Source organism: Scardinius erythrophthalmus, assembly GCF_964197995.2.
Source record: "Scardinius erythrophthalmus genome assembly, chromosome: 22".
Taxonomy (NCBI): Eukaryota; Metazoa; Chordata; class Actinopteri; order Cypriniformes; family Leuciscidae; genus Scardinius; species Scardinius erythrophthalmus.
Window position 1 is genome coordinate 23,351,348 of NC_138242.1, and position 13,982 is coordinate 23,365,329.

Consider the following 13,982-nt stretch of genomic DNA (forward strand, 5'->3'; position numbering starts at 1 on the left):
AGAAGAAGTAAATCACGCAGAGCAGGAAGTACCAGCTTAGGGTTCTGAACCACGGCATGTGGTAACGGTTTTAAAAGGCTTACAGTATTGTTTCTGCTTATGAACTAATGATCATATCTAGATGGTTCATTCATCAAAGATCATCCAAACACATTCATACTTTCATCAGTCCATTTTTAACAGTATTACTCTCCATCCTGTTATTGATATTGTTATCTAATATCAGTCCAACATGTTATGTTTGACTGCAAAGAGTGAGGTAGGACGTCTATGGATGAACACACACTGACAGGACATAAGGTTCAGCATGGTTATAAAGCACACAGAGATCTTAAACAATATACATCTGCTTTATTTTGCCATATGCAAAAATAAAGGTGCATGCATGGTAAACAAAAGTATAAATATTCATCTCAAATGAGATTCAAAGAAAATTCAAAATAGACTACTGGCTAATTCACAGATGCAAGATTATGGTTAACATGTTCAGTACATGTGAATGTGTCATCTCCTGCTAGTCAGTGGTAGTGAAATTACACTTCAGATTCAGTCTGATTGGACTTGTACTAATAAAGCCACACAATCTGTATGAAATTAAGCACATGGTGTGTTGTAACACTGGCTGAACCTGAAGCTGAATTATAGGAATCAAGGAAACCACATTTTTTCCCAAATATTAAGTAATCATAGCCTGAAAATGGTCCGAAAACATTGAATACAGACCATAAAAATGGAAAAGTTACATATGCATTGAGATAAAATGATCAAGTGTTATAAAAAAAATCCTAAAAAAGTTTCTATGTGGCATGATTCAATACAGAGGACATTTATTCCTTTGCATCAGTGTAATACCTGAATGGTAAGCAGCTTTAATATTTTGGAAGTTGTGAGACTTTTATAATGAATAACTGTAGTGTTTAAATAGCTTTTAACCACAAATACATGTCTTATAGCACCTTTGATTAGGGTTGCAAAAGTTTGGGAATTTTCAAAGATGGAAACTTTCCATGGGAATTAATGGGAATTTAAAGGAATTAACAGGAATTTATGGGAATTAACGGGAATAAACTGGGAATTTTCAAATTTGAAGGTTGGCTCTTCATAGGGAACTTAAATATAGTTGAGGAAAGTATATTTTAGCATAATCTTGACTAAAACAAACAGATGCCATTCAAATACACTTGAATATCCATGCCATTCCTCAATCACATGCACATAGCACACTGCTTACTGCATGGCTATTGAGACCACACCCCCTACTGGCACTGTGCATGCCTCCATCACATGAAATATATTTATTAAATGTTTAAATTGCAAATATCACATACAAATGTATTCATCTAGTAGATAGCAAGCTGATACGTTAGATGCTAAATAAGCTAGCATAACTATTTACCACTCAAGTAGGGCTGGGCGGTATGACAGTATATATCGTTACCGCGAAAGAAAATGTCAACCGTAACAGATTTTTTTTATTCCGTGTATACCGCAACATGTAAATAAGTAGGCGTGGTTAACTCAGCGTGCAGCGTGCGTGAGACTGAGACACTGATATTTGTCAAAGAAACATGAAGAATGACCAAGTGGATCCAAAATTAACGTGATATTTTTTTTTTGGGGGGGGGGGGGGGGGGCATAGAAGTCAATTAGAGCAGTGCAGCACACTGAAAGTTTAGAGAGCCTTTGCTCTTGCTCGCAATGGGGCTTACTTGACAACAAGTTCATATATCAATATTCTAACGAATAGAAATAACCTTAAATAATGTATCTATCCGTCTCTTATGTGTACAGTTACTTTCAGAGTGGACGCGCAAGCGGTTGCCGTGGTAATGAATATTTCCAAAATTACCCAGCTTAACTTCACATGGAAATTTACCGGAAATTGTCCGCCCCTTTGCAACCCTACCTTCGATTAATCTGAATGTTGAGTATAAAGGCATATCAGTATAATATAGACCTGAAGGCACTGTGGCAAACACCAACACACGCATCTATACATAAACTCTATAGCATGTGGTAAGTGTGAATTTCATCTTTGGCAGAACAGCTGTTTAGGCTATATCATCATGTGTGTGTCCCTGAGGCCCTGCACACAAAGTAGCAAACAGACCACACACAACTTGGCACATTGGCACTGAATATCATTTAACACGTCTTTCTCTCTTAACACAAACGGACGGACAAAATACCAAAAGACACAAGCACAAACATACACACAAAATTATAGTATATGGGCTCCATTCCATCATCTGGACCGCCAAGTAAAAGTTCATGTTGCTTAAAAAAATATAAATGCAGTGAAGAGAATAGCTTGAATACTGTGGATTGAGATCGAAAGACATATAAGAGCGCAAAACTAATAACATTAGTTCAGTCCAGGAGTCAATACTGAAACCAGCATGTGAAAGGGTGCAGATCAAGTCCAGTGGTTTTCAAATCCACACACTGCACATATTATTATTCCTCTGCAGGCAGACAACATCTAAATCATGAACTGAGTGTATCCCTCCGCCCCTGTTACGATAACATCCATCCATATTCTCATAGCTTCAGGAGACGGTGCCACCATGAAGTAGACACGATCGTGAGTCTTCACACTGAATGTTAGGGAAGGGTTTGGACTCTGAGAAAGAGAGAGAGAGACACACTGAAGATTACGGTTTGGCCTCAAGGGGGCAGCATCGCAACATACAATTGTCATATAGCAGTCATTTAAAGAATTTATTCATTAAAATCAAAGTAAATTATTAATATTTTAAAAATAAATATAAAGCTCATTATATTCATAATTATTAGCAGCAGAGGAAAAGTACCTTGTGGGCACTCTTTAAGTGGTCGTAATACACTTCCTCTATGGCCTGGAAATATATCACTCCTTTCAGTTTGGCCTCGTGTTTATCTGAAACCATAAAAAGTACAAAACTCAATATTGATGTCATGTGAATCGATCGACTTCATGTGAATAATCATCTGACCTGCATAGTAGCTCAGGGTCCTGCGGTTACGGTCGAACACAAACCAGCGCTTCTTCCAGGTTTTGATTTTGCCGCCCATCTTAACGAGGAAGCCCCTGCAGGTTTTCTCTGTGATGGAGACGTGGTAACAAGTCTCCGTGTTGTGGCCGGCCGAGTCTATGTGGCCACGGAGGTCAAAGTCGTCCTTCCTCACAGGTAGGTAGCGTGTCAATGGACGAGACTGCGACAGGGGGACATGTAGGACGTTACAGGGAAGCCGTTTTTATTGTGCATAAATCAATCTAAAACTAATTTCGACATTTTCTAGTCTGTTTTTATGCGGTTACTAATGTGTTCTGAGTGTTTTAGCATGTTATGCCGTTTCTAAGGTGTTTTATGGGTTTGCAAATGTGTTTTAGCATGTTTCTGTGCAATTACATAGTGTTATGTAGTTGCTAATGTGTTATTAGTGTTACAGCTTGTTGCTATGTGGTTACTAGGGTGTTCTTATAGAGAGCCTAAGTCCCGCCCCTCCGCTTCCGGCTCATGGGACCTTAGTTCGGAAAAAATATGTATGGAAGTCAATGGCGAGAGATAACTTATCTTTTTATTCCGTCTGAACTGTGCCCTGAACTACACATATGATGTTTGTCAATTTAAAAGGTAATTATGAAAGTCAAGAAAGTCGCAGTTTGTCATAAAACAGAAGAGTAACGTTTAGTTTTATGTGAAAATCGCTCAATGAACTACATCTCTCGTCTCGCACTATGTACGTCACAAGATCCGTTGCTTGTATGTGTGTATTCTGGCTCAAAACACTCAGGCATGACGGCGTTAAGTTACGATTATAATGTAAGACTATAGAAAAAATGACAGCCGTTAGCTTCAGTAAAGTTAGCTTCATTCATTGAGAGAAAAGGTATGACGTCGCATGTGCGCCTTCTGGGTTTGTAGTCTTTGTAATTACGTATTTTCACAGTCTTATACCTCAACAGTTTTACATCAAACTGCGACTTTCTTGACTTTAAAATGTATCTTTTAAATTGACAAACATCATATGTGTAAATCAGGGCACAATTCAAACGAGATCAAAATATTTGTTGTCTCTCGCCATTGACTACCATACAATATTTTTCCGAAATAAGGTCCCATGGTGGTCGACCGGAAGGGGAGGGACTTAGGCTCTCTATATGGTAGCTAATGTGTTTTTTTAGCAAGTTAAGCAGTTGCTAGCGTATTCTTAAAGGGGTGGTTCGGGATTTTTGACATCGGACCTCATTTTTAAGTCAGCCTGGTTGTTATTCATCAGTGGAGACATTTTTTTTTTTAAATTATCCAGTCCTTATATTTGGATAGTTAGCCGATGCTAGGCTAGCGCGAGTCAAGGGTAGATGTTAGCCAGCCATTAAAAACCGTTTTACCCACTCCACAGTGCACCAAACGCAAATCAATTATAACACTAGACTATCGATGCAAATGTCCGTTGAGAGAATAATGTTAGAAATCAAAGTTACCTTTCATCACATTGCATTAGTTATAATTTGTTCCCTGTAATCATAAGCCTTGTCTACAGCAGCAGCGGAGTGATATTGATTACCTAGGCAACCGAGTGAGCCGGTACACACATGTACTGCACACACTGTAGTGCGCTTCTTTTCTGTGTTTACTTTTTGCCGCATTACTAACTGGAGCAAAGTAAAATTCCGTAGCTGCTGAGAAACTAGTTCCTTTGGGATCATTGAGATGAAAGGTAAGTTTGATTTCTAACATTATTCTCTCAACGTACATTTGCATCGATAGTCTAGTGTTATAATTGATTTGCGTTTGGTGCACTGTGGAGTGGGTAAAACGGTTTTTAATGGCTGGCTAACATCTACCCTTGACTCGCGCTAGCCTAGCATCGGCTAACTATCCAAATATAAGGACTGGATAATTTAAAAAAAAAAATGTCTCCACTGATGAATAACAACCAGGCTGACTTAAAAATGAGGTCCGATGTCAAAAATCCCGAACCACCCCTTTAAGTTGTTGCCTATGTGTTCTGAGAGTTTAGCATGTTTCTTTGTAGTTGCTAGAGCATTCTTATGTGGTTTCTTATGTGTTCCGAGTGTTTTAGCGTTGTTAGCATATTCTTATGTGTTTTTGGTTATCACGCATGTCTGAAATGTAAAGGGGCAAATTACAAAAAGTTAAAGGAAATTAAAATTCTGTTATTAATTACTCACCCTTGTCGTTCCAAATCAGCAAGACATTTGTTCATCTTTGGAACACAATATATTTTTAATGAAATCTGAGAGATTTCTGTCTCTCCATTGACAGCCTACGCAACTACCACTTTCAAGCCGCAGAAAGGAAGTGAAGACATCATTAAAGTAATCCATGTGACCCCATGTGGTTTAACCTCGATTCTATCAAGCGAGTCAAGCGACAAAAAACATAATTTACCACTTTGTTTACAAAATATTTATCTCCAACAACATTGAAGTGCTCTCGTGAACACACTTTGGAGTGAAAGTGGTAGTTGCGTAGGCTGTCAATGGAGGGATGGAAAGCTCTCAGATTTCATTAAAAACATCTTCATTTGTGTTCCGAAGACAAATTAAAGTCTTACGTGTTTGTAGCGGCATGAAGATGACTAATGACAGAATTGTAATTTTTGGATGAACCAACTCTTTAATATTTCAGGTTAGGCGTTTGTTTAATCTCTAACCCTAAATATGAGCACTAGTAATAGCGATGCATGTCTTATCACAGCGCTCACCTGTACTCGCTGTTTCTCGCGCAGTTTCACTTCTCTCTCAATGAGTTTCTGCCTCCTGGTGGTTTCTTCTTGCAGCCGTTTCTCTAGCTCTTCTCGTCGTCTCCTCTCCTCTTCGAGGGCCCTGCTCTTGCTCTCCATCTCTCTCTCCTGAAACACAAATGACACCGTACCGTACAGATATGCTCCCAAACAAGTTTCTTTTTAAAGCTGCACACAATTAGTACTCTCCGTTCCAGAACAAACTCCCATGAACAACATAAGAAACAGGAAGAATGACTCGATTCCCACAGCGTTCCTGCATTTCAAGCCAAATTAGTTGCTGTTCATGGCTGACCTGAAAACTTCTAACAGAGCAAACAAGCTCACGGTTTTAATATCCGTGAAGCCAAATGGGGTTCATGTGGGTTTATGGCGTGCTGAAAGTCTGGACTGTGAACCTGATGTCAGCTCAAGCAGGAAGTGGCAGGTTAGTGTGACCGTTTCATTACCCTGTATTCCATGAGCTGGTGCTTCTCTGCCTGAGCCTCCCGGAGAAGACGCTCCATCTCCTCCATCTTCAAAACGTTGGAGGTGCTGGCGCTGCCGAAAAAATAGGAGATGAAGCATTACGTTTCAATTCTCAGAGTGAACGCTACAACAACAAAAATCCAAACCAGGCACTAAAACTTCTCATTTTACCTATGGCGAGAAGAATGCATGCACTTGCAAATGTAAACATGTCGTGTGTGCACTGGCATGTATGTATGCGGAAGAACACAGAAGGAACCAATAAACCTGGTCAGCACTGGAACACATTAACAATCCAGGCACAGAGAGATTGAGAGTGCGGCCCACAGTCTGACGTCTGATGCTTTCCATTTAGACTTCAAAAAGAACACGTGGAATAGATCTGACCAACCCCTCCTTTCTGTAAAACTTCAAATTTCCCCTACAAACTTCACCTCACCGCTTGGCTCTTCAATATATCCCTAAATCTTTCACCTGTAAAGAATATATGGGAATCATCTTCCATGTCAAACCCCATTTGCTACCATCCCATTTGTCATACACTGGCATTCCCCGCCAAAATGCCTTTGTGATGTTTCTAACTATATCTGCATGAAGATAATGACCATGCTTGCAATACAAACCACATTAGAAAAGGGCAAAGTTTAAGCTGAAAAATGTTATGCATAAATAAAACGCATTCAGCACGCATTATTTTTCAGATGTGCATAAAAATCAACACATAATTGTAGCTATAGATGCTTAGGCAGATGAACATAAGGAAGAACAATTGAAATTCACTTAATGAATACTAATGACATCATAGCCGTCAGATACATTTTTAAATTACAGTGCCAGCCTTGCATGTACAATTCTTTTTCTAGATGTTTCTGTGAACATGCGGTGCATGGTGAGTCTAAAGCTGAAATTGCACGGTTTAGTCTTGGAATTTGATGATGGACAGCTGTCAATCATTAACAAGATGCCTCTGCAGTCTTTCTTGTTCTTATAGTATCAAAAAAGCTTTTAGAGTCTTCTTTTAAAGTTGTATAGGTTAATTTACATTTAAAGTCACAATTCAAAGATGATCCAAAATGCAAATCAAGACAAAACCATCATGCAAACATCAAACCCATCATGCATTTTGTGGACAACAGATTTAAAGTAAAACATAAATTTTTTCTGATCATCAAGCAGTAACATCTGGCCACCTTATTTCCGTTTTTTCTATTCACTTGCACACATTGTATTCCACTCATGTCCTTCATCAAAGAGTTCTTTCATCTTTATGGTATCTTACCAGTGATGCCGGAGATGAACGGAGGTCATTCCTGATTTAGAACCCAAAGATCAAGCAGAGAGAAGTGGAACATACTACACAAAGACCCAAGAACAGTCCGAACCCGCGCTCTGCGTCTGATTACATTCAAACTGGGGAGAAAAAACCCTGAATCTGTTTCCTCTAACTGTTCCTGCTGTAACCTGAGTGGATCCATCCCCGGAGCAGAGGAGGGGGTACCAACGGTCCTTCTCGGGCCCCTCAGAACTCACATTATTCAAGCAAACCACTCAAATTACACAAGCCTCCAGCGCACACGCATACAGCATAAACACACATCGCTTTGAGAAATGACCTCATGTGGTCTCATCTGTCAAAGTCTTTTCACTAAAGTCTTTAACTAGTCACTCCAGGGTTCCCACACCTTGGTTAACTTCAAATTCAAGGACCTTTCAAGGACTTTCCAGGTCCAATACCCTCAAATTCAAGGACTTAATGTGGGGACACATTTGTTGTGTCCAACAACAACGTTGAGGTACCATCGTAGTTTCACGCACGCGTGAACGTCATGGTGACGTACAACGTACACTTATCGTAACCAGGGTTTTTCCTGACTCAAAATGAGGCGGAGGTGGTAAAATCCTAATAATGTACTTAATAATAAGATAATTAAATGTGTATTTTTTGTAGATCTTCATATAGCCTAATGTGTTTTCCACAGTATTTTTGTGTGTGGTGCTTGGTACCTCTAGGGGGGTCCGGGGGCATGCCCCCCCGTAAGAAAATTTTGTACATTTTAAAGATAAATTCATTAATCTGGTGCACTTTGAGTCCCCCGAATCCACTGTTAAAAATAAATAATCCACCCGCAAACCACCCATATTCTCTGATTTAGATATCTGCATCTGATCACATTAGAATTATTCAAATTCTTAAGGTGATGATACACAGGGAAACTTTTTGAGCAATGTTGTTGGGCAATCTTGCAGAGCGATTGTTTCTTGGGAACTTTGCCATTGAAAATGGGCAATACATTTCTATCTGGATAATTTAGATTGGTCGTGGGCCCTGTGTCTCATCTGGTTGCCCGTTGATGGCAACATTGCTCAAAAACTTGCCCTGTGTATCATCACCTTTAGTGTTAAGCATGATAATATGTTAACATATCACACTGAAGTAGGCTGATTTAAAATGAACATTTATTTAAAATAAAAGTTCTTCTTTTGGCAAAATTACATTTCCTTAATAGCCTAAACAGAGGCTTTACTCCCTTCAAGCTTAAATTGTCAATGTTTTATTACATCGCTGTTTGAAAACACAAATGTTTTGTACCTTTATAAAGGGCATTTTCCCCTAATTTTATTAAATGTATGCTCCATCTTTCATTTCAAATTCTTAAATTTGATCAATATATTCAATTAAAATAATAAGACACGGCTGTTACCAATCCAATTAAATAATTTACAATGAAAAAGTATAACTGTATTAAATTGGATTATTTTAAATATTTTTAAATATACAAATAAGGAATGTTAAAAGGAATGATACTTTATGAAACTAAACCGCCAGTAGGAGGCGGCAGGCGACCGTCTTAATGAGCGAGTCATTGAGTCATTCATTCAAACGATTCGTTCAAACGGCTGATTCATTCAGAATGAGGCAGTTTATGAATGGGTAATTGAATCTTTGACTCAACCGATTCGTTCAAAACGCTGAATCATTCAGTAATGAAACAAGAGTTGCTGTGAGATGCGCTTCTGCTGTGATCTTTGTTTGGAACTATTTTCGCTGCTGAAACAGAACAAAAACAGTCATTGCGTCTCAAATGTAAGTGACTTAATTTTAACTATTTGTTTCTTGAACTGTTATGAAATCATCTCGGTTTCAATCTTGATGGCATTCAGGAAAACATCACTCTGATCGTTTGTAGCCTAGGCTATATATTGTTTCTTAACTATAATATGTTATAAATAACTGCGCGAGTCTCAACAGCGCAACTTTGTTACCATCAGTAGGCCTACATTAATTAATGTTTAATTGACGGAGGCGGCCACCTCATAATTCTCTATGCAGGAAAAACCCTGAACGTAACGCGTAATGCGCTTAACTAGTGTAAATCTAGCAAGCTAGTATGCATAGGCCATGAAGTTTTGGCGAAATAACACATTAGGGGACCGGAGTGAATATGGAATTTTTTTCCAGAAAACTTATTGCACAAAATAAATTCAAGCACTTTCAAGGACCTGTCTCTATTTATGTTTATTTTCAAAAACTTTCCAGGGCCTTGAAAACATTTTTTCAGATTCACAAACTTTCAAGGATTTCAAGGACCCGTGGGAACCCTGTCACTCTCAAACAGATTTGAGGTTTATGGTAACCTACACAAGAACGTCTACCTGAGCATTCAAATACGGTTCCTGGATTTCAGTCTGTCTCTCTCTATTCTTTCCTCACACATTGCCCTTGTCCTCAGTATTTCATTCCTTGTACCCCAGACAGAACTCTTGGCTTGAACTACAATAGGAGCCGTGGAGATGTTTTCGATTACAAAGACATGGTAAGCGTCATGAGTTTATATGATCCGTCTGTAGGTCTGGAAACACACAATAGAATCTAAATGGGCACATAGCATAGACTTCTGTTGTTTTCATATAAATACAAATACTCTTTATATTTTTATCTTTATTATTCCATATTATATACACACTAAAATTCAAAAGTTTGTGGTCGGTATGATTTTTTACAAATGTTTTGTTCACCAAGGCTGCATCTATTTGATCAAAACTACAGTAAGAAAAGTAATATTAAATATTAAATATTTGTTAAATGTTATTAAAATTTAAAATAGAATATAAGCAGAAACAGTATTTATAAAATATTTATAATATATAAACATATACACACACACACACACACACACACACACACATATATACACACACACACATACATATATATATATATATACACACACACACACACACACATATATATATGTGTAACACTTTTGCAACATTATCAATTGAATGCATCCTTGCTAAAAAAGTATTCATTTATTTATCATTATTTATATATTATTTATTCATTCAAGTATTAATATATATATATATATATATATATATATATATATATTATATACAATTTTCACTCAGAAGTTGCTAGTAAATCTCAAACAATTACAAAGAAAAGGTAAGAAACACATTAAATTGTATTCCAATAATCTGTTATATTTACAACTTCGAAAATATTTTTTTACAGTAGCATATGAATCCTTTTTCCAAAAATCCCCAGATGCTATCAAACAAAGGTTTTGTCAGATTTATCTAACTTTTGAGGACACACATATCCCCAGATAGAATCAGTAACAAAAATCCTTGAATTATTCCCTTACCTGGAGACATTGTCGGGCGAGCAGGCGGAGATGCTGGTTTCCATGCTGTCCGAGCTGTCCATACTCAGCGTGTCGAAGGCACGGCCGTTGTCTTGGTAACCAAAAGAGTCAAGGTAGACGTTGTTCTGGGAGGACGCGCGGGCACCGATATCACTCAACCTCGTTCGGTGCTCCTCACCAATGTGCTGCTGACTGTGCCCTAAGAAACATACCAACCAATGAAAGAAAACAAGAATTTATTCAGCAGTAATGAACACTGTGGAGTAGCACCATTTAATATCTAGCATCCCAGGAGTCCTCCTGCCTGTTTTCAGTGCTAACTCTGCTTTACCTGAGAGTGCAGCATCACTCCCAGGAGCAGATTCTCCATTCCTGCTGTCCAGCTCAGTGTCCTCCGGCCGGGCAATGCCTAGGGCACCCTGGGGCCCTTCACTGTGCTCACAAAGACCAGCCACTGTGCAATAATATCCTGACACCCCACACTGCTGTTCAAAAGTTCGGGGTAAGATTTAAAAAATTAAATACTTTTATTCAGCAAGGATGCATTAAATTGATCAAAAGTGTCTGTAAAGACATTTATAACATTACAAAGGATTTCTATTTCAAATAAATGCTGTACTTTTGAACTTTCTATTCATCAAAGAATCCTGAAAAATATTAATCATGGTTTCTATAGAAATCTTAAGCAGCACAACGGTTTTCAATATTGATAATAATAAGAAAATTTCTTGAGAACCAAAGAAGCATATTAAAAAGATTTCTGAAGGATCATGTGACACTGAAAACTGGAGTAATGATGCTGAAAATTCAGCTTTGCCATCACAGGAATAAATTAAGTTTTAAAATATATTCAAATAGAAAATGTTCAACGTTATTTTAAATTCTAATATTTCCGCTTCTCTGTATTTTTGATCAAATAAATGCAGCTTTGTTGAACATAAGAGACTTCTTTCAAAAACTGACCCCAAATTTTTGAACGGTAGTGTATGTGAGAGAATACCTTACTCTGATTCACAGATTGGATCCCAAGCCCCTAATGACGTCCTTCTTCAGCTATAAATCCAGAATAAAAATATGGACTGATATATTTGCACTTGATATCCATTTAGTTGCTGTCTCCTGGAACTTGTAAGTAGGACATCTAGTATTGCTAGAAGCGGATGAGACTCAACTCCACTACAACTTGATAACATCAAACACAGCGAGAAAGAGCAGAGACCCGCCTCTCTGATTATCCTACCCAGGGGACCTTCAGATAAACCATCCAAAAACACAAACTCAAGCTTTTCCACCTACATTTGTAAAGTCATAATTCTCACATTTCATCAAAAAGCTTTAGCGGATTAACATTATCAAATTAAAAAGAAAAGGGTCACATTTGTACTTGTCAGGTTGAAAAGGAATGCAGATATTTGACCTAAAATAAAATGGAAGCATTTCCTGTTTTTCATCTTCCCAACATTCTTTCACTATCTTCAAAAATAAATACAAAAAGTTTCCACCCAGTTGCAATAAAAACCTTCTATTGGAGAACATCAATGCCTTATAAGGCAGACTCACTTTAATTAAAGTATTGATTTGCTTGCTAGTCTTCATTTGGGGTTACTACACAACACTACAGGTTGTTGCATGCTGGGTATTTGATGAAGCCCAAAGTTAGTTATTTCAGAAATCTAAGGGTACGTTTACAGGACAACAATGTACTAAAAACGGAAAAGTTTTTCCTTCGCGATTTTCATGTACAGGCGACAAAGTTCACACGAATTCGCCAAACCGACTAAAAATGCTGTGTTATCCTGCCAGGCCAGTAGATGGTGATGTCACTTTGTAAAGAAAAACTACAAGCCTATATAGACTGAATGCCACAGTTTTCACAAATTCGCGTTTTTGTAGTTTACATGGAGACAATAACGGTATCATTTTCTGAATGAACTGAATGAAACCGGTTTTCAAAAGGGCGTTTTCAGGCCCCCAAAATGCTGTTAAATGAAATGCATTAAAAACATTTCCGTTTTTAGTTGAAAATCGTGTCGTGTAAACGGCACCTTATTTTTAAATAATTATATAATATATAAATCCAGTAATTTGATTGCACACGATTGGAAATTTCGTGTGAGGGCGAAAGATTTCACTGTGTAGATTTCGCAACAGGTTTCATTTGGTAAAACGGATTTCTCAAAAGAAATCTGCTTGGTTTGAAAGTGAATTTTGTGTGAGCTGTTTCATACAATGCTACACGTTAGACAATTGACCTTTAATTTGCCTGCAAAATTTCACTAACGTGAATGTGGCTTTTGTACATTCTGCAGAGGAACTCTGAAGCCTCATTCCTTCCAAAATACCCATAAACACCCACATTCAGCCCTGTAGTCCATAAATGGCAGGGTGACATAATAATTAGAGTCTATGAATAGAAATAAAATGAAAACAAAATGACTAAAGACAAACACCCAATCATGCAGAACTGAATTCCTAAAATAACACAATACCATTGTATGAAATAAATAATTTCATGCCTTAGTAATATGTAAAAAATAGCAGCTTTATTATGATTCAACCTCATACGATAAGACCCATAAAAGGCGATGGTTAACAAAAGTGAAGAAATGCTACAGGTTTCTCCATTTCAGTAAGACCAGACTTATTAAAAACCATTGAGACAGGGGCTGACATCAGCCAGTGACTGATGCAATCATTGTCCCCCAAAGGAGGACATTCTTCACCAGAGAGGACATGCTAAAAGACTTTAATGCAAATTCAAACAGGCACATCTAGTAGGCAGACTACTGTACCTTTCTTAGATTTGCCTGCAGGATAGAGAAAGTAATCCAAGATTAGGCAACATTTGACTATAAAGCACCACTTTTATGAGTAGGATGTAATGCTACATAATAACACTGTGTATTTTAAACAGTGTGTGTATGAGGTGGAGAGCCCTACCCTTGTGCAGGCGGTGTGTATCCATGTGTGTCTCTTTAGGGGAGATGGCAAGGGCTCGATTCAACACACTCCCACAGCTAGAGCTTTGAGCTAAAGGTGGATGAGACTAAACACAGGGAGTGATGTTAGAGCGGGCTTTTACTTCATACATACTTTACCATTCAAAAGTTT

At 37.9% G+C, this 13,982-nt stretch overlaps 1 protein-coding gene across 4 annotated transcripts in view; it reads right to left on the reverse strand.

The window, feature by feature from the left end:
• Positions 1-336: 336 nt before the first annotated feature.
• The window catches only part of phldb2b (pleckstrin homology-like domain, family B, member 2b), a 56,601-nt gene continuing 42,955 nt past the window's right edge, over positions 337-13,982 (reverse strand). For all 4 annotated transcript variants that reach the window (XM_081352648.1, XM_081352647.1, XM_081352649.1 and 1 more), the window contains 7 exons: positions 13,812-13,917; positions 10,872-11,070; positions 6,204-6,294; positions 5,716-5,862; positions 2,976-3,195; positions 2,814-2,899; positions 337-2,623 (listed from right to left, as the gene is read on the reverse strand). In XM_081352648.1, the coding sequence (XP_081208774.1) occupies positions 2,483-2,623; positions 2,814-2,899; positions 2,976-3,195; positions 5,716-5,862; positions 6,204-6,294; positions 10,872-11,070; positions 13,812-13,917 (990 nt within the window). In that variant the 3' untranslated portion in view covers positions 337-2,482. The remainder of the gene's footprint in view (positions 2,624-2,813; positions 2,900-2,975; positions 3,196-5,715; positions 5,863-6,203; positions 6,295-10,871; positions 11,071-13,811; positions 13,918-13,982) is intronic.